The sequence below is a fragment of the Montipora capricornis genome, chromosome 11 (assembly GCF_036669925.1).
Source record: "Montipora capricornis isolate CH-2021 chromosome 11, ASM3666992v2, whole genome shotgun sequence".
Taxonomy (NCBI): domain Eukaryota; kingdom Metazoa; phylum Cnidaria; class Anthozoa; order Scleractinia; family Acroporidae; genus Montipora; species Montipora capricornis.
Window position 1 is genome coordinate 30406273 of NC_090893.1, and position 25000 is coordinate 30431272.

Genomic DNA, 25000 nt, shown 5'->3' on the forward strand with positions numbered 1-25000 from the left:
TTAGACACTCAACGAGAATCTTCCATATACAAGGAATGGCGTCACCAAGGGGAAAAAAAAAACTTTAATTTTTTTGAGAGCGTGAAATCATTTAGCAAAGATAAAGGACACTAAACATAAAATAAAATTCTGCTCTTTAGGCCGAGAAGAGGATAACCGCAATTTGAGGAGAAAAGAACAGAGGCATGAGAGTTACAATATCATCTAAAGACTGTTAACATCACCCAGCGACTTTCAATAAGGATCCGGGAAATAGGTATCCGTTTTTTAAAAAACATCAATTTCACTTTATGCAGGGCTGCCTAGTATACGAGGAGACTTTCATAAAAATCGGAAAAAAAGTTGTATGTTCTTAACAATAATAATAATAATAATAATAATAATTAATATTATCATTATCATTATCATTATCATTATTATTATTATTATTATTATTATCATTATTATTATTATTAAATAGATTAGTAGTAGTACTAATAGTAGTAGTAGTAGTAGTAGTAATAGTAGTAGTAGTAGTAGTAGTAGTAGTAGTAGTAGTAGTAGTAGTAGTAGTAGTAGTAGTAGTAGTAGTAGTAGTAGTAGTAGTAGTAGTAGTAGTAGTAGTAGTAGAAGTAGTAGTAGTAGTAGTAGTAGTAATAGTAGTAGTAGTAGGAGAGAGGTAAAAACCGGAATACCCGGAGGATATCCCTCGGACCAGAGTGGAGAGCCAACAAACTAAACCTATAAACGACTTTGAGTTCGGGAATTGAACCCGGTCAACATTGGTGGAGGCGAGTGCTCTCACCACTGCGCAAACCCTGCTTCCCATGATGAACGCTAGTAAGACGTGAGCTCTGCATGAAACGTCAAGACCTTATAACTTTCAATTTCTTATTCCGTTTTAATTCTTACCCGTCTGTTATTTCGCTCTTTGTATTCAACAAAGCGAATTCCATCCATGCTCGGCATTATATAATACTGAGAGACCCACTGATCTTGGTCTTCCCTTCCTTGGGTGGCAAAACGGATGATTTTCGCCGGTCCGCCGAAATTCAGCTGTAGATACTGGTAACGGTTATTGTAGAACGCCGTCCATCCGCCCATGTACCGTCCCCGGCGTCTCCAATTGAGCCGCGCCATGTAAGCTCCGTGATAGTTGTCGAATTGGGACGAGGCTGTTATCATGTGATTTTTGAGCCGACCATTTTGAAGACCCATTGGTTGGTTACAACGGCGACCTATATTCAATAAAATACTCCATCAGTACACACTATTAACTTCATCCTCCACACAAGTGAAAAGTCATTTTCACACATTTTGTGTGGTTCACACAGAAGTGATTAGCAAAGTGCTATTTACCTCCACTCCTGGACATTTGTTCATTGTTCAACTTATCTACATTTCATGACTTTTATGTCCTAAATTCCATGACTTTTCCACGACTATACAGAACCATATAAGACAAAATCAATGACCAAGCAAACCCAGAAATGTATTCGTCCAGAATACGAAATGTAGTGCTCTCGAAAAAGCGTAAAAACAGACAAGTTGCAACGCCTCTTGCTAAAATTTGAGGCAACAATTATATTTTGTTTCAGCAAAAATCTAAGTTTCTAGAATTTTAAAAGACTTGTCCTTATTTTCCGGGATTTCCAGGACTGGATTTTACAAATTGGAAATCAGTGACTTTCCAGGATTTCCATGACCCACGCAAAACCTGTATATCAACACCATGCTTAAACTCGCCATTAACTAATCAACTAATCGTTAACTAATGTCTTTTGTTCTGACGAAAGGTACTACTCATGATGACTCAGGTACGTTTGGCGTAAGTCGTTTGTGCTTATGATTTTGTCGCTAGTTATAAGCAGCTCTTAGGCTTACCAAGTACACATCCGTATAGCTCCATACGCATAGCAACGTATCCATACCAGCTCTTCACGTTCACGCGGACATAACGCGCTGTGAACGGCCTCAAGAAACGGTTTGTGACGACATAGTATCTCTCTTGGTTACCAAGGAAGAGCTGTTTAGATTGGACAAACACAGCAATGAGACCTCAGAAAAGGCGATCACGGCCGGTTGAGATGAACAGATTATCAATGACATTACTGTACTATAATATGACCTCTTCTAAACTAGAATCATTGATCATGCAAGAGCTCAACTTTTTCCTTTTTTCTTTTTTTTGTTTTTATAGACTGAAACTTCGTCTTGCAAAAGGAAAACACACATGATGCTTTCATACTCTAACCTTGAAATTCAAGGAAATGAAAGCGGTGGTTTCTGCCAACTTACATGGAAAGGCACTGGCTATCCCAACCTCAAAAGCCAAATCTCAAATGGTACGGGATTGCTGACAACAGCTGTTCTGTACTTTGCGCGACTCCCTCAGAACAGATATTCACTTTTTTATAATCTTCAACATTCAATTTGGTTGTTTTCCAAGATATCACAACAATAATTTGACAATTGCGGCGATTAAATACGTTGAGGACAAGCTATCATAAGGCAACTAAGACAATCGTTTGAATCTGGACCTACCCTTGTCTTCTTGTTTTCTTGGTAAGGATAAAAGCGGACTCCATTGCTGCTGTAGGATACGGTATACTTTGTGACCCAATGGTTCCCATCGTAACGAGCTTGTGTAGCGATTCTCTTGACAACACACTTTGCACCCAGATCAACTTGTAGCCACTGTCGATTGTTGCTCACCCTGGCTACCCAGCCGCCACGGAATGCACCGCTGTTTCTTGCCTGCAGCCGAGAGGACCAAGGTCCGTAATAACGGTTGGTCATTGAGGAGGCAGTGAACATAGATTGCGTGATGCGGCCATCTTGGATTCCGAGAGGGACGTCGCATTTGGCTGTAATGAAAAATGCGACAGGAAAAATTAGAGAAAAGAGCAAAGCTTCTTGCCTTTTGCCATCAACTGCATAATTCTCTTAATTATTACAGCTTTCCACATGACGTCACATCGACCATGTTGGCGGAGTGAAATATAGGGAATTCAACAACAGTCATGGAATGTGCTAAAATAACGGTTTCACTTGGGTATGGAGAAAATGTCAGCCTGAGGATGCCATTTTCAGTTGCAAACTCAAAGATTTATCTTTCTAGTGAAACATGCAAAAAAACAGACCTTAATTTCCAAAAATTCAGACTTCTTTAACTTTTGAAACCACTCTTAATTCTATGGGAGTGAACCAAACCCCTAAACCCCCTCCTAGGCCATTTCCGAGTTGCTGTTTGCTTCTGGTTCAAAACGAGTCTTGGTGCTAAACCATTCAAATAATAATGAGTTTGATTTGCATGAAAAACCACCACTCATTTCCATTTGAATGGTTGTGCACCAGGATTCGCTTTGAAACCGAGGCAAACAGCAACTCGGATATTTACTATTGTCGGACCCATCCCAATAAGTTCAAATCACAATGAGATCTTTACGCTCACGTTCCATATTATATGAAGATGTTAACAGCTTTGACCCTGGCGCAGTGGAAACTGCACTGTCGATGGGTCTGTTAATGCACTCAACTTTGCTTGCCTTGGGTAATAACGTTGTACTTACATAAAGGCTTATTATCAATGAAATTTCATTGGTTGTGCCCAAGAGATTAAGTGGCAACCAAACGTATCACTCCATTAGTCGTTTGTTCTATTAAACTGAAATTCTTAAGGTATTACTTCAGTTACAACAGATTCTTCAATAACTTACCAGCCTTGCATCCATAGAACTCCACTCTCATGCAGATATGGCTACGCCAGCCTCGTGGGATAATACGGATAAACTTTGCAATGACTGGTGGGTTAAGGACGTTGGATACTATGCTGTTCTGGTCCCGGTTGGCTACGAAGTACTTAAAAACAAACAAAAATGAATTTTTTAAAAAGTATTATATAAACACCAGTGAAATACCAAGTGAGCCTTCTCGCGAAAACATGGTATCTTCACACGTGAAGATAACATGTATTTTCACACGTGAAAAGATCACTGTTGCTATGGTTACATATGGAAATCGCGCCTTTCGATGACTTTTGTGAATTGATTTAGTATTTATTATCAACCCTCGAAGCAAACACAAACAACTGAAAATTTCTGGTCCCAGTTTGAGAAACTGGAGCCTGGTAGCTCCAACGAGATTCGAACCCATGACCTCTGCGATGCCGATGCAATGCTCTACTAACTGAGCTACGAAACCACTCGGTTGGAAGCAGGTCAATTTGTTGGGCTCGTGTGTTCCCGTGAATGAAAGAAATGTATACTTGAAGTGCGGATTAATAGGAAATTGAGAAGTGATTCTGGCACTCAACTGGATATTTAAGCAAAATGTCTCTTATTCAGGAAATAATTACATGGACGTTGGTTATTTGATTAACGTCAGGCAGTGTGACCCGCTACTTTAACCGTCATCAAGGTAGACAGAGTCAACAACACGGTGAACGTCACCATCGGAAAAAAACAGTACATTTACTTTAAAGAAAATGTATATCAACATTTCAGAAATCCAATTGGTATAAACGGATGGTTTAAGGTCAAGAAGAGAAAATTGAAAGTCATCGTCGGGGGGTCACGTCCTCCACTTGACCACTTGATCATTTAACGTCGTTGTGAAGACGAATAGCAAGGAAATGTACCGAAATGGAAAATGCACGTGCGGGGCGTGCACAGCCTGATTTGCTACAGCTATGACGAGGCGAGCTGTCTGCGTATTTAAAAGAGAAAAATGGTGGAAAGTTAATTCAAACATACCTCTCCGAGTGAACACTTAGCTAAGTGATGGAATTAAAATCCTTCAAAATATTGCCCGTTAAGCGTTGAGCCAAGAGACATTCAAGCGGATTAGACATGTGATTAGAAAGAAGAACAAACGAATGTTCTGATGGAAGCTAGTGATTGTTAAAACACATCCATCCAAAAGAAGGACCAGCTAAATTATAGAATACAAGGCCATTTAGTTTCACATTATCGAATAAAAAAGGCTCGTTTGACAAAAGCTTCAATCTAATTTGCATAGATTGTTAGCGTATGGCCCTGGATTCTATAGTTGGTATGTTATGATAAAAAGTGGCTCTACTTACCACGTCGTTACTCATATATCTGAACAAGCTCCAATGGATTCCATCCAAACTCGAACTGAACTGGTATTTCGTCACCCAGTGACCAGCATCTTGTCTTCCTTGTGTATCAATTTTCGTGATTTTCATGATCTGACTAAATTCCACTTTGAACCACTGATTGTGATTATTGTGCCTCGCGCACCAGGCTCCTTTGTACTGGCCGCGCTTTATTTGACCCAGTCTCCCAAGGTTGGCTGCGAAATATTTGTTGAGGGTTGACGACACTGTGATTTGCGTATTCTTGATGGCTCCACTGCGCATCCCCAAGGCGGCGTTACAAAGTGCCGCTGAAAGAGGTAAAATGCAGTGAAAGAATTACTTTACCAGCTAATGCACCGGCTTGAAATTCCCTTCTGATAAAGGCGCATTAACCATTTAATTGCCTCTAAGATGAACATTACAATGATAACGCGCACTGGCAAGTGGTCGTTACTCTTGGTAATGAACGAAAGAATCTCGTCTTACACTCGCCAATTTTTTATGCAACTTGTCTTGCAATAGGAGGTTTTCACGTGACGTCATCGCTGACATGCTGGTGGACGAAAACAAAAGATCTCTCATTAGCTTCTTTTGTTCGTCCACCAGAAGTCGTACATTTCTCTATTGTTATTGTTGTCCCGAGCGGTTGGTTGAAAATGTCCTATAGGACATTTACATGATAACGCCCCATTTGACTACAAGTACCGGAATCCTACAGGATTTGCTTGTCTCATGCTAATTAGAGCTATTGTTATTTTTACCCCGCTGGAAATAAAAAACATTAATTAAGAAAAGGAAAAAAAAATGAATTCTGGTAGGTGTAATGAAATTAAGCTATCGTAAAAATTGCGTATTTTTGCGCATTGCGATACCACTTGCTTTACCAATGTTACATCAGGCAATGTTACTTGCAACTTGTCTAGTTTCGATCACCGCATGAGATCACTGAAATAGTTTAATTGGCTGATGCCTTAAACCGTTACGACACAGGTTGCAGGACAAATGGATATTAGCTGCTTTCACATAACCCGCAATGAATTTTGTTTTCCCCGGAAATTTTGCATTAATGTCAACTATTCTCAAGTGCATTTGAAAACAATAGTTTAGGCAAAATTTGTGGGGAAAACAAAATGCATTGCGGGTTATATGAAAGTCGCTGATTTACTCTACGCATGTGCAGTTTGAAAAATACGCTGTAACGTTACGAAATGAGTTGCTGCTTTCTGCAACGGTTTCTGTCACTTGTCTCGCAACATGCAAGGTGTGTTACATTGAGCAAAAAAAAATTAACAGAGCTTTTACCTGTGCATCCTTTGAATCCAATTCTCATTGATATCCAACTGTACCAAGACTTGGGGTGAACTCTTACATATACGGCTGCAATGCGCTTCTTAAAACGATGGCACACAACCGAGTGACGGTCCGTATTGGCTGTGAACAACTACGACAAGAAGATGAAATCAATTCATTGATATATGAAACAATGCGTAAGAAAACGAACGGTTCCGATGGTCCAAATGCTAATGGTTTTCCCCATAGTTAGTCGAGGGATTGGTTATGAAACCTTAGAACTTTCAAAAGTGAGAACAATGTTGTTGTAATCGATGTTGAATTGACCGTGACCCTGCACAATCTTTTGTTTTCGCTTCGCACGGGTTCGCAAATTAGTTGCGCATAATTTAATCGAAAGATTTGATTGGTTATCTTCTCGAAAAAAGGTGTGTTTTGTGCAGGGTCAAGGCCAAAAATACTTACAAAAACATGAAACAAAGTAATTTGTCTAGGTGTGAATGCAACAAATCTGAACCATGCTAGACTAAACCACTTCAGAGATATCTAGCTTTCTGGTGTGAACCGAAGCTTCGGTTTTTCAAATTGTTCAAATCCAATTCCATACCTTGACTCTCCCGTTTTCCTTGAACGGGACAAAGTCCATTCCATTCAATCCATAGGTCAAAGTGTAGCTCTTCACCCACTGATCCGAATCTTGCCTGCCCTGTGTACAGATTCCGCTGATGCGCCTAATTTCCTGGAAGTTTACTTGAAGCCATTGTTTGTTGTTACGTGTGCGCACGCTCCAGGACCAGCGATGGTTGAGTCTACCGTGCCAGGGTGACAAGGAAGCGCTGTAATAGGTGGAGGCACTTAGTTGCCCGTTTGTAATCCTCTTGTCCTCTAAACCAAGCGGTACACGGCACTTGTCTGTTTAAACCAGATGAGAAATGGGAATATTAATTTTAATTAAGCAATAGACCACAAGTTTCTATGGTTTATAGGCTGATAAACCACGCGGGATGTGTTCTACCAACATTCCAAGTGGTTTATCATGCCTATAAACCATAGAAACCTGTGGTCTATTGCTTTTATATAATAATTCAGAAGGCGCGCGATTTTTCCATGAGTTTACTGGCGCAATAAACCATAGCTGATTGACCAATCAGAGCGCGCACATCGATTTGGTTATTACCTAATTATCTAAATATGCAGTGTCTCCAATTAGTGCTCCAGCGCTAGAACGACTAGACACTTAAATAAAGTTCCTTTCCTTTTTCCTTATCTTTGGAAATAGGTAGCAAAATGCTTAAACTTGACAGACACGCGAGCACGTAATTCCTAGTATTTCTGGACGTGTCATTTACAGCGAAAGACTTGGTGTTGACCTTTTTCAAGAGCGAAATAGCGTCACCATTGTCGCTTCCTAATTAACCTAATCAAATCGTTACCTTCTTGACATCCGTAGAACTCCATCCGCATACAAATATGTCTGTACCATGCCCAAGGACGCACACGGATGAACTGAGCAATGATTGGCGGAAAGAGTCGATGCTGTACAACTGTGTTCTGGTCTCTATTTCCAGTAAAGTACTGTTGAAAGAAATATATATATTTGAAGAAAAAGAGAAGAAATAGATTGCCGCACATACCAGCATGGAGAATAGAACATTTTCCAATTCTCAAGCCTGGACTGGAATGGAGGCTAATGCGGGCAAATCTTTTCAAATGCAAATTAATTTGCCCGCATTTGCCTCCATTTCATGCTAGATCCAGTCCAACCGTTAGAATACGAAACTGGCCTACTTAAGCAATTGTCTCTTATAGACACCTGAAAAATTCAGGTGGCTCCCACGGGATTGGGACCGTGACCTCTGCGATGCCGGTGCAATGCTCTACCAACTGAGCTCTGAAGCCGAACAGTTGGGAGCAGGTCAATTTGTTGGGCTCCGGTGTTCCCGTGAAAGGGAACAGTACTCTTTAGACCTATTGAGTAAATGCTTAGGAGCACCTACCTCCAGATGTACTAGACTGGAGTTTGTATTCAAGCATAATTTGGTGAATAAATGCTCGGAGTTCAACGTTTGGCTTGGGAATGGTATGATATGATGAATGGGATATGCAAGAGTGTTTAATAACTTGTTCATGAAGGAAGGTCATTGACAAACTGGCTTGAACACATTCTCCTTACTTCTCCCCGAATTACAAGTATGAAAGAGATGAAAGCTATTCAGTTGCCAAAGAAAAATCGCTTAAAGTGAATTCACATCGGAAGAAGCTTAAGAACCGATAAAGGTGCCTTGTCGCTGCAGTACGCAGCGCGTCAACCTCCTAATCCACACCAGGATTCGAAGTCCAAAGGTCATGAGCTAGGGAAATAATAACTTAGTTTTCTGTTCTCTTGTTCTGAAATTATGATTTTTAAAGACGACTTGGTCGACTGTATTGTGGTAAAACCGGTTTTGAAATAAAAGGAGAAACATCTACGGGATATTAAAGCGGTTTAATTTTCCCACCTTCCTGTTACTGTTCTCCTTGTACTCAGCGAAGCTATTGCCATCAACGCTGTACAGGATGAAATACTGAGTGATCCATTGAGCATAATCTTGTCGACCCATCGTGGCAATCTTTATGATGCGCATGCAATGACCAAAGTCCACCTGATACCACTGATATCGTGTATTGTGTCGCGCGCACCATGCTCCCAAACGGGCACCTGTGCGACGGAAGTGCAATCTGCCATAGTGCGGAGCAACACCAGCATCATGGCTCGAGGAGGCTGAAAGCTGTGTGTTACGTATGCGGCCATTTTGCATTCCCAACGGCTTGTCACATCTAGGACCTGAAAGAGAAAAATACCGCTATTATTCTTCAACGTCCCGCGTTGTTAACAGAAAAGGTTGTGAGACGTGGTCTACGGTTTATAGCCCTTATCCGAGGAGACATGGAAGTCTTACCATTTGCGGATGTTATTACAATAGGAAGCTCTTTCTCCTCGGTTATTTTAAGACCCTGAGTGTTTACAACAGCAGACTAACGATAGCGGGGATTTTGTCAAAGTGGTCGCGTTTATAATTCTCTGTCAAAAATCTAAAATTCAGAGAACTAAGAAACTGCGTAGAAGAGTAGGGATGGAATTCACGGGCTTATGGTCTACCTTTGCGAGCATGTGGTCGACCTGGCTGGAATAGCTTGAAGGCGGACCGGAAAGCGAATGAAACGACGAAAACGGACATTCAGCCAGGCTTCAAGTTGGTATTAGATCCTTCACTTAAGCACTTTAACCCATTTTAAAGTAAAGATACATAACTCTCTTATGCAAATTTGGTTATTTCATGTTGTTGTTTTCCAGAATTTGGAAATTTAACGTAACACGTCCACTTCTGAAGTTGTACATACCAGTTATGCAACCGTAAAATTCAACCCTCATTGACATCCAGCTTCGCCAAGTTACAGGATAGATCCTGAAATAACGCCCTGATATTGGCCTCACAAATCGATTGCATACAACCATATAACGGTCGTAATTACCGGCAAATATCTAAAGAGAAGCAAAAAAAGATCAATAGTGGGCACGGTTCTGAGACCCTCCCAGGGGTTTTGAGAAACAAGGGAATTTGAACTGGGAAACAGGGAACAGGGAAAAAAAACAAAATATCTTAGGGAACAAGAGAACACGAGCCATTTTACCGTTCAACAAATTAGAGACAAATTTCGGGAACAAGAGAAAAAGGTGATAGGAGAGGGAAGAAGGTAAGAAAAAGTTATTATAAGAGGAACCGAGGCTTTGAAAGGAATAGGACCAGTCTCATCTCCGGGGTGAGTCCATAAAGGATGATAACTCTACCCTGACGTAAATGGCCCATTGTTGCGGATGAGCGCTCGCTTGCTGCCATGTTGGTTGGTTTATTTTTTTCCCTATCCTATCCCGCAACAAGGAGAATCCTTAACCAATTAAAAAATCCTCGCCCCAGGTCCAAGTGAAGGCCATGATTTACATGAAAACTAAATAAATCATGACAAAAGCATGATCAAATTTCACTTTCCCCCACGAAGAAAGCAGCTTTTAAAAGCACCTTTGTAGTACGGCCCTCTCTGTAGGGATAAAAGGTCTGACCATCTTTGCTGTACGTGACGTAATACGTGGTAACCCACTGGTCGGAATTCTGACGGCCCTGCGTGCAAATTTTTCCGATGCGAGTGCGTCCTCCAAAATCGAACTGAAGCCACGTGCCTTTGACACTGGTCCTAGCGCACCAAGCCCCTCCGTACCGCCCAACGCGTCGTTGACGCAGTCGTGCATTTCTCGGTGCACAGTAGTAGTTCTGGAACGAAGACGCCGTGATGAGTTGATCAGGGAAACGACCGTCTTCGATACCAAGTGGAACGTCGCAAGCACCTGTGGGAAAAATAGACACATGCTAGTGGGGTTCCGTAAATTCAGGATAAAAGTTAAAATGATATACAGCATGCAACTAGAATACAAGTCTTAACCATAAAATTAAGAAATAAAATCGGATAATGCCATACAACATGCCATTCTTGGTACCTATGATCATAAAGAGAGGATTGCTGTTTTGTTTAGCACAAGATTTCTTTACATAAAAAAAACTGTGAATATTACTGTTCCTCCAGAGGACTCGAAGAACAAGTTGAATTGAACTTGAAAATAAGTAAACGAATTAAGATCAAACCGCGATGCCGCTAGGTTTTACAATAATTACACTTACTCCAAGCGCATCCATAGAGTTCCATCCTCATAGCTATGCGAGAGTACCAATTTCTGATTTGCAAACGAACATAGCGTCCGTATATCGGATATGGCAAGGCATTGGTCTTGACTGAGTATCGGTCCACGTTGGCCGCGAAAGTCTTGAAAAATAAAAGGGTATTACAAAAGGTAACACTGTTGGAACTTCTTCTTCTCGGTTCGCGTTATTGAAAGCAAGGCGGGAGCTGACTTTATAGTACCCCTGATCAAACATCATGAAAATTATGGAATTAACTGTTTACTGCTCACCCCCCACCCCACTCCCCCTCGCCCTAAAGATGCGATTACTTGCCATCGCAGCAGAATGGGCTTTCAACTTAATGGAATTTGAAGAGGTAATAACCTGGCCCCCAGTTGTTCCAAGGGTGGATAACACTATCCACTGGATAACTCAATTAGTTTTGCTAGTGTTTATCTGCTGGGTAGTGATTTATCCGGTGGATAGCGCTATCCACCTTTTGAACAACCGAGGCCTGATATATAGTGATATTGCGCATAGATACTTCGCGCGACATTTCGTAGTCGATATAGAAAATTTCATGAGCCATCAGGCCAGTGAAATTAGGGACGAAATACCACGAGTGCCATTTACGAATAATATCATGTACAAATTAAAGCGGGGCATTATTTGTTTCTGTGACCAAGTGAGAAAATCGTCAAACGCCAACCGATTACTTATCATGCATACAGTCACTTGATTAGTTCAAAATGTACAACACGTTTTCAAAGTTCGTAGAAATTTTCTTCAAATGTCTACTGCTTTTGATAGGCGTTAATAGCATGGCTGGCCTGTAATTTACGGATATCTTAGCTTTTAACCAATCAAACTGCAAAACTTTAGCAGGTAGTAGTATAATGAAAGTTACTCAGGCGCATAACGATCACGAACCCTGTAATGTGATTGACTTGATATGATTTAAATCTTAAGTGCTCTAACGAAAAGACGGTGTTTCAGAGACAATGCGCCATTGCTTCCAGTCTAAGTTAATAGTCAACTTTGCACTTTTTACAGAAACGTTGAACTCGCAGTTTAATTCTGAATTTAAAATTTACAGATGCCAATGCTTCTTTTAGTTCTTGATACACAGTCTTTTAGCACTCGGGTATTCGGAAATAATCTTATTAATTTAAGAGAACAGCACAGTCGACCGTACCAATCGTATACAGGGGAAAAAAGGCAATACTAACCTTAACAGTATCCCACCATTCCTTAACTTTAGCAAAGGCGAGTCCATCAGAACTGTACAGGACATAATATGCTCTGACCCATTGGTTGGCTTCTTCTCTGCCCTGTGTAGCCACGCCAGTAACCTTCATTGGCTTTCCAAGGTCAACCTGAATAAATTGGTTGTAATTGTTGTGGCGAGCAACCCAGGCCCCCATAAACTTCTTAGTACGCCGGTTCATAAGTCTGGCCAAGAAGGCGGCATGCGCAGTGTCCCACTGGGATGAAGCTTTGATGGCGGCATTGTTAATGCGCTTACTCTGCATTCCCAAAGCCATGTCACACATTCTCTCTAAAACAAATGCGGATTTTTAGGTTGGGCACACTGTGGTTATAATTTCCTCTGTTCTTGCGCAGGCGCTAAGTATTTTAGACTGCGGAAAATGTGTTGTTTAGGGGGGCATTGAAATATACTGTCTGCTTAGAATGTTGACGTAAACATCAAATAAGAGCTCACGTAAATGGAAAAGTGACAATCGAGTATACCTCTATATCGGCACCCATACAGCTCCACTCGAATAGCAATGTAGGATCTCCAGGATCTTGGGTGTATCCTAAGATATCGCGCCCTGATGTAGGGTGATATCCTCTGCGCAACAGTGTGGTATATGTCATAGTTTCCACGGAATCTCTGAAGAAACAATAACGAACTTGAGCATAACATTGCAGCAACAACTTTAGTTTGCCTTCATTGGGGATTTGTTTTTTTAAATTTGCGCAAGTTTCAAGTTTCATTTATTTATTTATTTATTTATTTATTTATTTATTGCCATGGCTTATTAGCTTTGTTTCCTAAAAATTACGATTGTTTGCTTTCTTGTTCTTGTTTGTCTGTTTCAAAGCGACACATATTTGCACGTACAACTATAACAAATAACACAGGATTTCGCATTTTTAAAATTTTGCTTCTCAGCATCGGCATCTAAAAAAATAGCTGACGTTTCAGGAGAGCTGAAATTCTACAATCAAGGCGATTGGAAAGTGATATATTCATTTTTCACAGAAATTGAAACTGACTTGGGTTTAATGACCTTTTTGTGCTCATCCAACTAGCTAGTTTTACAGAGAGATTTCTTTTCAATTGTGGCTTGTTAGATCCTCTTTGTACCCGATCTATCCAAACGTCTTTATCCGCATCTTTAACTACCCTGCTTTATGTCCGTTCAACGCTAACAGCTTCGTACAACCCAAAATTACGAATATTTCAAGCAAACTAAACTTCCAGCGATGCCATGCAATCCACAACGTTCCGCTATCAAAAGTCATAAGACAATTATCAGAGAGCTTGAACAAAGATAACGATGACGGATACAAGAACGTTATGTAAAACAAATTCGCGTTACTTTAATGACTTCAAGTCGTTCTGCATGGATGATATGTGAGCTATATGTGCAAAAGGTCTTGGAACAGAATTAGCACGAGTGTTGTCGCGGTTCGGAGACGGAGAATATTGAAACTTTATCATCAGGTGATCGCGTGAGCCACATAATCTCCAATCATTGGTCAATTCACGTCGTTGTCAGCACGACAACGGCGAGGAAAATGTAAAACGTACGTGCGGGTTGTTCCTGTCGACGTCGCCCTTTCTTCAGCTCCCTATTTAAAAATATTCTGATCAGGAACCCATGACTAGGAGCGAACAACAGCGCTATATTCTTGTCACGGCGTTTTCACAAACCTTTTTTTTTTAGATTGAATTTCTCGCTAATGAGACTTCCGCAGGAGCCCAATGACCAATCACAAGAAACTAAGTTGACGTCACAGTGTCTCCGAACCGGAACTGCCTCTGTTTTCTTCTGAAAAGGTAGTCTAAACATAGATCGGTCTGTAAAAATGCCGTGACATAGGCTTAATGCGGGAGTTGCTCGCTCCTACTCATAGGCTCCTGGTGCCGTAATATACCGGCCAGGCCCTTAACAACTGGTTACTACTATATCTTACCTTGACTCGTCCACCAACTGTATAAGCTTTAAACCTGCGCCCATCAACACTGAAAGAGAGATCGTAGCTGGATACCCAATAATGTGCTGCTCTCCTTCCCTGTGTAGCAATACCTTTGATGATGCTCATCTGCCTGCAGTCGATTTGTAGCCACTGCTTTTGGTTGCGATACTTCGCCATCCATCCACCCGTTCGGCTGTGAGCGTTAATCATGTTGAGACGCGCTCGGTCAGGTCCGTGATTGTAGTTGTACGAAGACGAAGCCCGGAGATGACTCGGCAGGATTCTTCGGTCCTCCATACCCATAGGCATTGCGCAGCGATCTGTAAATAAAAAGTAGGAAGATAGTTACAGGCATTTGGTCGGCACACATGTTTAACACCTAAACAAAAATTCCAGCCATTTATTCTCCAAAATCGTCCCAAATACATTGTGTTGTTTTCGTATTTTTTTTAATTGAAAATTCACTTTTTTTATTCACTTTGGGAGACGGGAAAAGTGAAATGGGTTCGATACCGGGGTGACGTCACAAATTACTTTTCATTGCTGTTTTCAAAGAACTATCCCAATGCAAAGAAGTCTATGACGTCAACTCAGTATTAAACTTATTCGTCTTCCTCGCGCGGTCGTAGATTAAATTACAACCAATTTTCCACTTTTACGCGCCTCTAAAACAGTGACTTAGAAAGCGAGAGAGTTTAGTAAACCAAAGAATTAGTGTTAGACAAGTGTAAAGAATTCTTAAGCGAAAAGGAAAGGATTTTTTGAGGAGATAGACACTGTGGCGGAATAATTAGGAAGCACCGGCGAAGCTCCCGTCGTACAGGTTTCTGTGTATAAGGTTCGACTGGTGCTCGTTTTTGATGAAGAGTTAATCTAAATGCATGCAGCGTTGTGTGGTTCACTGTAACGGAATTATAGAAGGAGCTTATCCATGGTGGTGGGACTATACAGGAACCTGCTCCTTATATAATAGAACAATTTCGATATATTAAAATCAAGTCCAAAGGAAAAGGCATCATCTCGAGGCTCTGGGGAATAAACTCATACCAATCCTTATATTTATTTCGCAGAGCCTCGAAATGATGTCTTTTGTTTAAGACTGAATTTTAATTTATCGAAATTGGTCTATTCCGTTACACCGTAGCTGACCACCCCACCCATCACAAATTTGGAGTAATCCTGTAGCTATTCCTGACTGCTGTTTTCATTCGTACCAATGACCTGTAGCTTCTTCTGTTATCAGGGATAGGTGCATTGTTTCTTTTGTATCATCGTTTTTCGTTCTCTTATCACAGACCGCGTCAGGAAAGCTACAGGGTTTCCCCAAATTTGACCCTTTATGAGAAAAGCTCACCAATAAAGCATCCATAGTACTCCAAACGCATTGCGATCTGTCTGTACCATGCCCACGGATGTACCCTGATGTAACGACAACGGATGTTGGGATTAAATGCGTTGGTTACCACAGAATTCCTGTCTCGGTTTCCGATAAAATACTGTGAAAATTAAACAAACATATATTAAGAATACATACCACTTACTAACCGAGATCGAAGGCCGTACCGTAAATTGCAGCCCGCATTTTCCCACTTAGATTAAGGAGCTTTGGCACGCTTTTTTTTTTCTTTTTTTTTTTGAGAAGCGGACGGCAACCGGAAGTGAGCAGTTTTCCCTTTTGACTTGTTTCACAACCACATTTACATTGCTAAGTATCTTTTCTGTTTTCATTAGAGATGATTAGTATAAAAATCTGGGAGACACCACTATCCTGGCACGCAAAAGTTTCTCTTTAGGTTGCCGTCCGCGTCAAAACGCGCGTGCTTAAGCTCCCTATTCGTGCTTGGGCCATAAATCTAAGCGGAAAACAAGGGTCCGTAATTTACAATAAGGACCGAGAAAACGAGGTTAGCAATATATTTATAATATCTCTGGGATATGCACTTATGTCCAGAAATGCACATAATTATATGCACGCCCATCCAGCATGATATGTCCCTAAAAGTCTAAGCCTTTGCTCAGTACCAATTTCCAACAATAACTTAAGGCAGAAACGTGTAACTTGCAATTCTTTTCCTTGGAACAAAGCTGGGGTTTTTTGGTCTAAGCCATTGCTACCTATTTCCAACAATAAGCTGAGGGTCAAGGTTAGCCTAATTTTTTGGTGAGGGCAACTGCAGCTGTTTATTTTCACGTGATTACTGGACGTCGGGGGGGGGGGGGGGCATTTTATGACGCTAATAGTCTGTATTGTCAGATGTGAGTGATGTGAACTTGGGAAGGAGAGAAAGGGGATGCTTCGTGACGCTTATCAGGAGCCTATTAACGGGAGCTTTCATCTGTATTGTACGCTTGAGTCAACTCTTTCCCGTATCTTTCTATTTTTAGAAGTACTATATTTCACGTATGTGAGTGAAAACATACGTGAAGTGGTTCACAAACGTCACATGCGTATATGACGTAATAAATGGCCGACCATATGTCTTTTATGATTGGCTATTGTGAAAACACCCTCTAAAGCCCCACTGCGAGGTGCTTCTAAAAATAAAAAGATACAGGAAAAGGGTTGACTCAGAGGGTTAATATGGAAGATTAAGGCTCCGGGTAATGGGCTTCTGCGCTTTTCAAAATTGTCGTGTACCTAATCATTTGCATTTCTGGACATATCTGTTTGTTGTGACACTTCTCAACATCTTGGTGCACCTAATTACGAGTAATTTTGGAACTAGGAAGGGTAGGAGGAATCGGCGCAAATTTGGACGGGGAATTGTTCAACAAGTTCCATCCCCTATATAGGGCGGCTCCAAAATGCCTGGTTGTCAAATAACATCCAATCATAAAGTTCCCTGAGGAACGGCGTCACGCACAAAATCATTATGGGTGGTAGTGTGTATATATCGTCCAACCAAAACACGGTCACCCGAAAAGGAATAGCAAAAGGGGCAACGCATCGTATGGTATCCCACGGCACCGTACCAGACATCTCAGCGTTTAGTGTTTTGTCCTAAAGCATCGCATCCTATCAACCCATTCAATAACTTTATTTATGTTACCTTCCTCGTGTTTCGCTCCATATACTCCACAAAATTGACCTGGTTGACACTGTGCGTGACGTAATATTGTGTGACCCACATGCTGACGTCCTGCCTTCCTTGAATCGCCATCTTGATGATCTTGGCGGGCTTGCCGAAGTCAATCTGAATGTACTGGTAACGATTGTTAATCCTTGCACACCAGGCACCCATGTATTTTCCCCGCCGCATGCCCTGAAGCCGACCCAGGAATGCTGCGTGGTATTTGTCCCACTGAGACGAGGCCTTCATCTGATTGGATCTGAGACGACCGTTTTGCAATCCCATTGGTTGGTTGCAAAGTTTTCCTGGTGGCACAACAAAAGTCCAAGGTACGCCATTTTGAAAATGATACGAAAAGCGCAATTGAGAACGTGTTTGCATAATGCTAAATACTGCCCTTACATTTGAAATTGACACAAGTTTGAATGATGGAGGTATTGCTGTCGAAGCATTAAGACCTTTATTTCGAAGAGAAAGCCAGGCTAAAGTTTTTCCTTGTCAGTTCCATTTAAAATGGTGGATTATTGATCACTTTCGTAAATGGCGACCACCTCAACATACGTTTGTATTTATGTTAATTAGACCCACTGTCTTCATTTTGAAACAAATATTCTTTTGAAATTTGCTCGTAGCGAGGTCAGAAAGGTTTATAGGCAGTAAAAAATATATATATTTTATTTGGCCGCCTTTAACAAGAGGTCTATACAGCCGCAGAGGGTATTAAGTATACGGTAAACGAACAAATGTCACATAGTTTAGCTGTCTTTTCCTTTCAGTAACTGCAAACATCAGTACATACTTACATTTACTAAATCACAATATGTAGCTACACATTTCATAATTGTGTCTTAATCGAGTTCTCATTAGAGCCAGATCCACATTTTGTACTGAAACTTTAAGCTAATTCTGTCAAGTTTCAATTCACTACAACATGAACTGTCAGCCATAACATTTACGGCCGGAAGAGGGAAATCCATATTTATGTTGTGATGAATCGATGACATCTTAAATGGAACCTCCACTACAGAATACGTTAACACCGAAGAAAATTATGTTTCCAAACAAATTTGCTCGAATTTTGTTTTTAAAAAGTGATTCGTCAGGAAAACTGAATTTTGAAATCGCTTATTTTCACTACCAAATTTTCGCGGGCGCAGCCATCTTCGATAATTTTGACGTGTTACGGTTGACCTATAGCGATACTCACAGTTACATCACTATTGCAGGAGCCCCTGGGCTCCTGACTATTGTCATTAACGTGCCAACCAGAGATCTATTGGCTGTCGAAACAAAGGATTCTTTTGTTCTGTGGTTGGCAAAACTTGACTAACAAAAGAATTGTTTATAAACAGTTTAAAAGCTTCCTATTGTTCTGACACAAAGAGCCCTACTTTCTTATGATAATAGGATAGCCGTAACATGTCACAATTATTCAAGATAGCAGCAAATTAATATGTATTTGCCCCCTGGGCATCCCATAATAGCTATTGCAACAACAGAATTCAAAAATGATGGCCGCCGTATCGTCGAAGTAGTCTATTGGTATAGAACAACAGATGAGTCCATCGCAAGACATTTTAAATGGTTTCAGTTCTACTTTAGGCACGATCACGCAATGACGCTCCGATGAGTTCATATGTTTTCTTACCCAGTCTGCATCCAAAGAGCTCCACTCTCATAGCGATGTAGCTATACCAACTCCTTACATTAATTCGCAGGTAACGAGCCAAGAACGGTTTGAAGAAGCGATGACACACTACATAGTATCTCTCGATATTGGCCTGGAACAACTGCAACAAAACAAACGTTTTTCACGGGGTCAGTAAATTAATGATAAAACAAAGAACATCCCTAGAGGCAGTGTACAGGAAATTCCGTTAAATATGAATCTAAGGAATTTTTATACTACTTTCTCATGTACCAACAACCCTGCGGGAGGTTATGGAACCCCTACCAAACAAACAATCACGGTTCCTCAAATAACTTAGAAGACCTAATTGCTGTTTTGTAACGACATCCTTTTGGTAGATCGCCAAAAAAAAAACACCTCTGGTTGGTTTCGAAGAAGATTATCTGTGAATCAGAAACTTCCGGTTTTGTTGTGCAGGCTAAATCAAACATAGTTTTAGAGAGTTTTGAGAAGCCACAACGTGACAGTTGCCCAGAAACATTTCCACGCACTCCGTCATGTTTTTGCCAAACCTAAGGTTCCCGTGCTGACGGAACAACGAACTTACGTCGTTTACTGGTATTTTATCCTGTGCAATGACTGTGATCATGAATATATTGTACACACCAAACGTCAGTTTGATACACGCCTGAAGGAGCATCAAAGGAGGTTTTGATGTGCAAAAACTAAAAGTCTGATTTGTCAGAGCACGCTTGCCTAACTTGCCACACAACTGCGTGGGGTTAATTCTAGAATTATCACCACCAGCCGGCGGTACCATCAACGCCGTTGTTTGGAAGTTTGCCACATCAATGCTATCCACGTTCCTTGGAACCGTAATGATGGCGGCCTTTTACCTTGACGAACTTTAACCGAATGAAAGCGTGTTAAGTTGATTGTCATTTGTCGCGCCATTGAACGAGCTTCCCTCAATAATTGTGCCCTTTATATGAGAAACATGTACTTATTTTTGCAATGTACCCTCGTGAAATAGACCTTTTCTCGGTTTCTGACGCCATATTGCTTGGGGGGTGGGGGGTGGCAAACACGGCTTCAGTTAAAGTGAATGTATATGAATTTTTCCGACTTTGTGGATAGCGAGAATACCTCTCAATAGCACTGCTATTGAGATTATTTTCGTTAAGTATAACGATCACAATCAAGGCATAACGACCGTAAATGAGTTGGCAAATTTCATATAAACCCTTGTAAACAAAAATATGCAAATTCCCGCGAAATTTGAAGCGATATGAGGAGATTTCTAATATCCAATTTCAGACGTTGTGCATTGTGCAATGATCTAATTTTCCATTGAGTGAATGATTGAAAAAGTGACTAAAACAATTTAAATGTTTGAAATATGCCTTTTTGTAGCAGAGTTAAAGATGTTTGAATTCTACCAAAATCTCATACATTCACTGTAATTGGAAACCCGCCGTGTTTCGTCACTCTCCGTGCCGACCGAAAGACTCGAGGCTTTGGGTGACATACCCTTGTTTTTCGTCCTTCTTTGTAAGGCACAAACTTGTCTGCCTTTTCGCTGAACGAAACAGTGTAGGCCGTGACATACTGATTAGCATCATAACGACCCTGAGTACAGATCCGCTTAACACGTGACTTGACCCCCAAATCTATTTGAAGCCACTGATTGGCGTTGCGATACTTAGCAACCCATCCTCCTCGCTTGGAACCGTGTGTCCGCGCGCGTAATCTCGCGCTCCATGGGCCGTAGTAGTGGTTGATCATTGAAGATGCGGTGAGCATCGAAGGCGTTATGCGGCCGTCTTGCATTCCCAAGGGAACATCGCAGAGATCTGTTGAGAAAATTAATGATTAGGGTTGTGTTTGTCCTAGCAAATGTTGCACAGTACAGGTGAAGAATGCAATTCGCATGCGTTAAAGAAATCTTCGGTGTGATATAATTTTCCGTTGTAAGCAAGTGTGTGGAGGTGAAAATAATTAAATCGCTTCGATAAAATAAACAAGTGAACAGCGCCACCTGAAAAAGTTCTCATAGCATTCTACAACCCTGGAGAAAACAGTTTGAATTTCCCCATGTTTTCTCCTTATGGATCACAACCTTTAAAGAAGGCCAACAATACCCTTTGTCCCCATCTCCTCCAACACAATGTTGGTCGGGAAGAAGCGCAAATGACCAACCCCGTGTCCCAACATTCTTTAGGGGAGAGAGAGCCGTAATATTAAGTTTTTTTTTTCTTTTATTTTTTTTTAATGTTCAAGACAAGTGTCTCAACAGTTTTGTGCAGTATTGCTCGCAAACAGTGTAGTCTTGGATGGGGTGGACCTGTCTCCACAACCAGAAAAAAAATCTCCTAAATTGCAGATTTTCCATTTGTTTTACTTATATTTCTTTCGTACAGAATGATTTTTTTAAAAAGACGATGTCCTCGATGAGGGACAGGGGACACTCGAAAAATATTCGAGTGCCCGACAGAGGATTCTAAGCCACACAATCTTCTCAAGTTTTTACTACAATAGTTCGGATTCTCTGCCACTATGCTTTAGGAGACTGGGCCATTAAGCTTGGTAGGAGTGATAAACTATCCTACTATACTGCTAAGACTAGCAGAATGAATGAATGAACGAATGAATGAATGAATGAAAGTAGAGATGGAAGATGACCCGGGAGTGATAATCAATTAGTATCACCCAACTAGTGGAGTAATGCAAATGCTGCATTTTGATTGGCTACGCTACTAGAGGACTATTAGTAATAGTCCTCGATCAGCGAAAAGCGTGATGCTTTCTTTCGTTTTATTGCCAAATAAACATATTTTCAACTTGCATTTGCTAACTTTATTATTACCTTTTCTGTCCGACTAGTTGGGTGATACTAAAAAAATTAGACTCTTCGCCCTCAAGAGCCACGGGTCAATAGCCCATGAGGCTTCATGGGCTATTGACCCGTAGCTCTTGCGGGCTGCTGGTCTTATTGTTATCTAGCAAATGTACTGCAACTTGGGGTTTCAGATCATTTCTCGAATCAAGTTACTCTGCTCATTTCGTTTGAAAAACAGCGAGATAGGAAGGGAAAATATTTGAGTACATTAACGCCAAAACACTGTGAAGTACACTGCGTTTAACTCACCGGTTTTGCATCCAAAAAATTCCACTCTCATCGAGATGTGTCTGTACCATCCCGTCGGATGAATACGGATATACCGAGCGTAAACTGGTGGCGAGAGGGCGTTTATTTTGATGCTGTTTTGGTCGTTGTTTCCTCGGAAATTCTAAACAAAAATCACCAATCAACAACTGCTTTCAACATTCAATCAAGATTGACTACCATTTAACCTGCAAGCTGTTTAAGTGAAGAGAATTGCATGCTTTTACTAAGTGATAAGAAGAAGAAGGAAGAGGCACTCCTTGTCTTAATCGAACTCATCCGGAAAGATCGAAACGGCCTTCGTGTTGGGTCATCACACATAAAGCATGCTCTTGCGTGACTAGCAAAGCATCGTGACAGGAATACAAGACATGGTGTTCAACAAACAACAAGTGTGGTTTATCTAGAGCCAGTTTTAACTCGAGTAACTCGACTCTTTGCTCACTTGGAAACTCGATTGACAAGTAAATATCTTTGAATGAAAGAATTGTATATTTGAAGTGCGGGTAAAAGGCGACATATAGAAGTGATTGTCGCACTTATTAACCGGAAAATTTAAGCAATTGTCTCTTATACACATCTGAAAAATTCAGGCGTGCGACTCCAACGGAATTCGAACCCATGACCTCTCCGATAACGGTTTGAATGCTCTACCAACTGAGCTATGAAGCCTTTGGAAGCCTCGAGACAATTGCTTAAATTGTCAACACTAAGTGCAAGGGTCACCTCTATCTTTCGTTTAAATCTGTTTCTTAAACAAAAATCAAATTCAGTAATCTGTAGCAAAAAAAAGGGTCGGCGAATACGTCTCAAAGAGTTTGGTTATGGCAACAATGGAAAATAGGATTCCTTTCAAATTACTTAAAATGACTACTTATTTCATAATCATTGAATTCACTCGTTCCAGTTCTTCAATAATGTTCTTCTGCTTACCTTATCGCGGTTCATGTGTCGATAATACTGCCAGTGAATGCCGTCGAAACTAGACGACAAATGGAAATAAGTGACCCATTCGGCATAATCCTGGCGACCTTGAGTCATTAATTTGGTGATTTTCAACGTTTTACCAAAGTCCACCTTCAACCACTGAAACTTGTTTTTCAATCTCGCGCTCCAACCGCCCATATACCTTCCTCGCTTCTTTAGCCCCAATCTCCCGAGCCGGGCGGCATAGTACATGCTCCGTTCGGATGATGCCGTAATCTTGCTGTTGGGTAACCGACCGCTTTGAAGTCCAAGTGGGGTATTACAGAGGGCGCCTAGCAGTAAAGATATATTTCAAATTAAGAAAACTCTTATGGAACTATATTTAGTTTAAAGAGGCACTGTCACAGAGGTTTTATAGTTTTTTCGATTGAGAAGGGGTAATTCGCGCAAACTGAAAATGTCGTTCCAACTACATAGCTCGCACATTGAGCATTCCCTAAAATCCAAGTTATCGATTTCACTTTACAACGGTAGGCTGTCATTAATCAAATTATGGCGATTGTGAACATACTGTGTCGAAATTAAACAAACATGTCTTGTTCACAGGACTATGAGATCGCCCGTTTCCGTGTTTCCGTTTCCTCGTGTCGTATGTTCTTGTTCCCAATTTGTTGTTGTTGTTGTTCTGTTATTTTTTGCGTCCTCGAGCGCGTCAATACTAGATCAATTACATACAACAAGAACAAAGAAGAAAAAAGTCAAACTTACCTGAGCAACCATAGAGCTCCACTCTCATACAAATCCAACTGTACCATGTTTTGGGATGGATCTTTACGTAAGAAGCACTGAACGGTGCAAAGAAACGGTGATAAACAACAGAGTTCCTGTCGCTATTTCCGGAGAAAAGCTATGAGGGAGAACAAAAAGCAATCGTATGAGAGTTTACTACAAGGCTGGGTTATTCAAGGAGAAGCTGCACTGCCGATAATAGGGACTTTAAAGGGAACCTCCACTTCAACAGAAAAATAACTTTAAATCACAGAAAGGAAATAACTGTAACAGTCAAGTCCATCTAAAATATTTTCAAAGAAAGCGTTTGTGTCCGAAAGAAAAAAGTTTTAGAATCGCACATTTTTGTTTTCAAATTTCGCGGGCGCTGCCATCTTGAATAATTGCGACGTGTTCGGTTGCAAAAGGACAACCGTAACACGTCACAATTATCCAAGATGGCGGAGCCGCTTATTTCCCTTTCGTTAACGGTCGTTGCCATTTCTCAGAATGGTCGTTGCCATTTGAAACGGTCGATGCCATTTTTTAGCTATGAATTACACACATTAGGTCTAAGAACTCAAAAGGTTGCGGTTACTGGGAGTTGTGTTTCGCTGGTCATATGAGTTAGGGTTAGGGTTACGGTTCTGTTTAGGGTGAGGGCTAAGAACCCGAGTTCGAGTCTTGAAATTTTCGGACTCTTTTTTTCGTCCAGTTTTTCTTTTATAAATGTTTTTTCCCTTCTTTGCCTTAATTTTTGTTAATATTTTTTTCTTAGTTTGTTTCTTTTAATTTTCTTTGAAGTGAAGTGTGTAGTCGACCGTTATAAATAGCATCGACCGTTTCAAATGGCAACGACCGTTCTGAGAAATGGCAACGACCGTTTTAAATGGCAACGACCGTTTACGAAAGGGAAATTTGCGGCGGCGCCCGCGAAATTTGAAAGTGAAAATAGGCGATTTTAAAATTCACTTTTCTTTGTTTGTAAACATAAATTCCTTCGGTTTAAACTTATTCTGTAGTTAGAGTGAAGGTTCCCTTTAAGAGACGATGGCAACGTCGTTGCCTAAACTCCCTAATGGCCTCAACGGACGTCCAAGTTACCATTAGATGTAACACTTACCAGTCTTGAACGACTATACCGAG

General features: G+C 40.9%; 2 protein-coding genes across 2 annotated transcripts in view; both read right to left on the reverse strand.

The window, feature by feature from the left end:
• Nucleotides 1-870: 870 nt before the first annotated feature.
• On the reverse strand, nt 871-15677 carry LOC138023347 (uncharacterized). The gene is made up of 16 exons (XM_068870360.1): nt 15647-15677; nt 14290-14612; nt 12835-12979; nt 12312-12640; nt 11083-11224; nt 10429-10751; nt 9752-9893; nt 8869-9194; nt 7804-7945; nt 6978-7282; nt 6383-6521; nt 5063-5388; nt 3699-3840; nt 2524-2846; nt 1864-2005; nt 871-1217 (listed from the first exon to the last, which is right to left on the reverse strand). Exons 1-16 carry the CDS (start codon nt 15675-15677, stop codon nt 871-873), a joined length of 3627 nt encoding a protein of 1208 aa, XP_068726461.1.
• A 1126-nt stretch (nt 15678-16803) lies between these two features.
• Nucleotides 16804-25000, reverse strand: part of LOC138023348 (lactadherin-like) — a 9278-nt gene continuing 1081 nt past the window's right edge. Inside the window, exons 2-8 of the mRNA XM_068870361.1 lie at nt 23855-23993; nt 23093-23418; nt 22142-22283; nt 20524-20846; nt 19012-19153; nt 17343-17668; nt 16804-16827 (exon numbers count right to left, since the gene is read on the reverse strand). Coding sequence (XP_068726462.1) covers nt 16804-16827; nt 17343-17668; nt 19012-19153; nt 20524-20846; nt 22142-22283; nt 23093-23418; nt 23855-23993 — 1422 coding nt within the window. The remainder of the gene's footprint in view (nt 16828-17342; nt 17669-19011; nt 19154-20523; nt 20847-22141; nt 22284-23092; nt 23419-23854; nt 23994-25000) is intronic.

Coding starts and splice junctions, on each gene's coding strand:
- LOC138023347 (XM_068870360.1), bottom strand. CDS start 15,677: ATGCGTTTGGAGTACTATGGATGCTTTATTG. Junction 9,195..9,751: donor ATTTTACGGTTGCATAACTG/GTATGTACAACT, acceptor TTTCTCTTTCAG/GTCCTAGATGTGACAAGCCG. Junction 7,946..8,868: donor AGGAGAACAGTAACAGGAAG/GTGGGAAAATTA, acceptor TTCTTTCAACAG/TACTTTACTGGAAATAGAGA.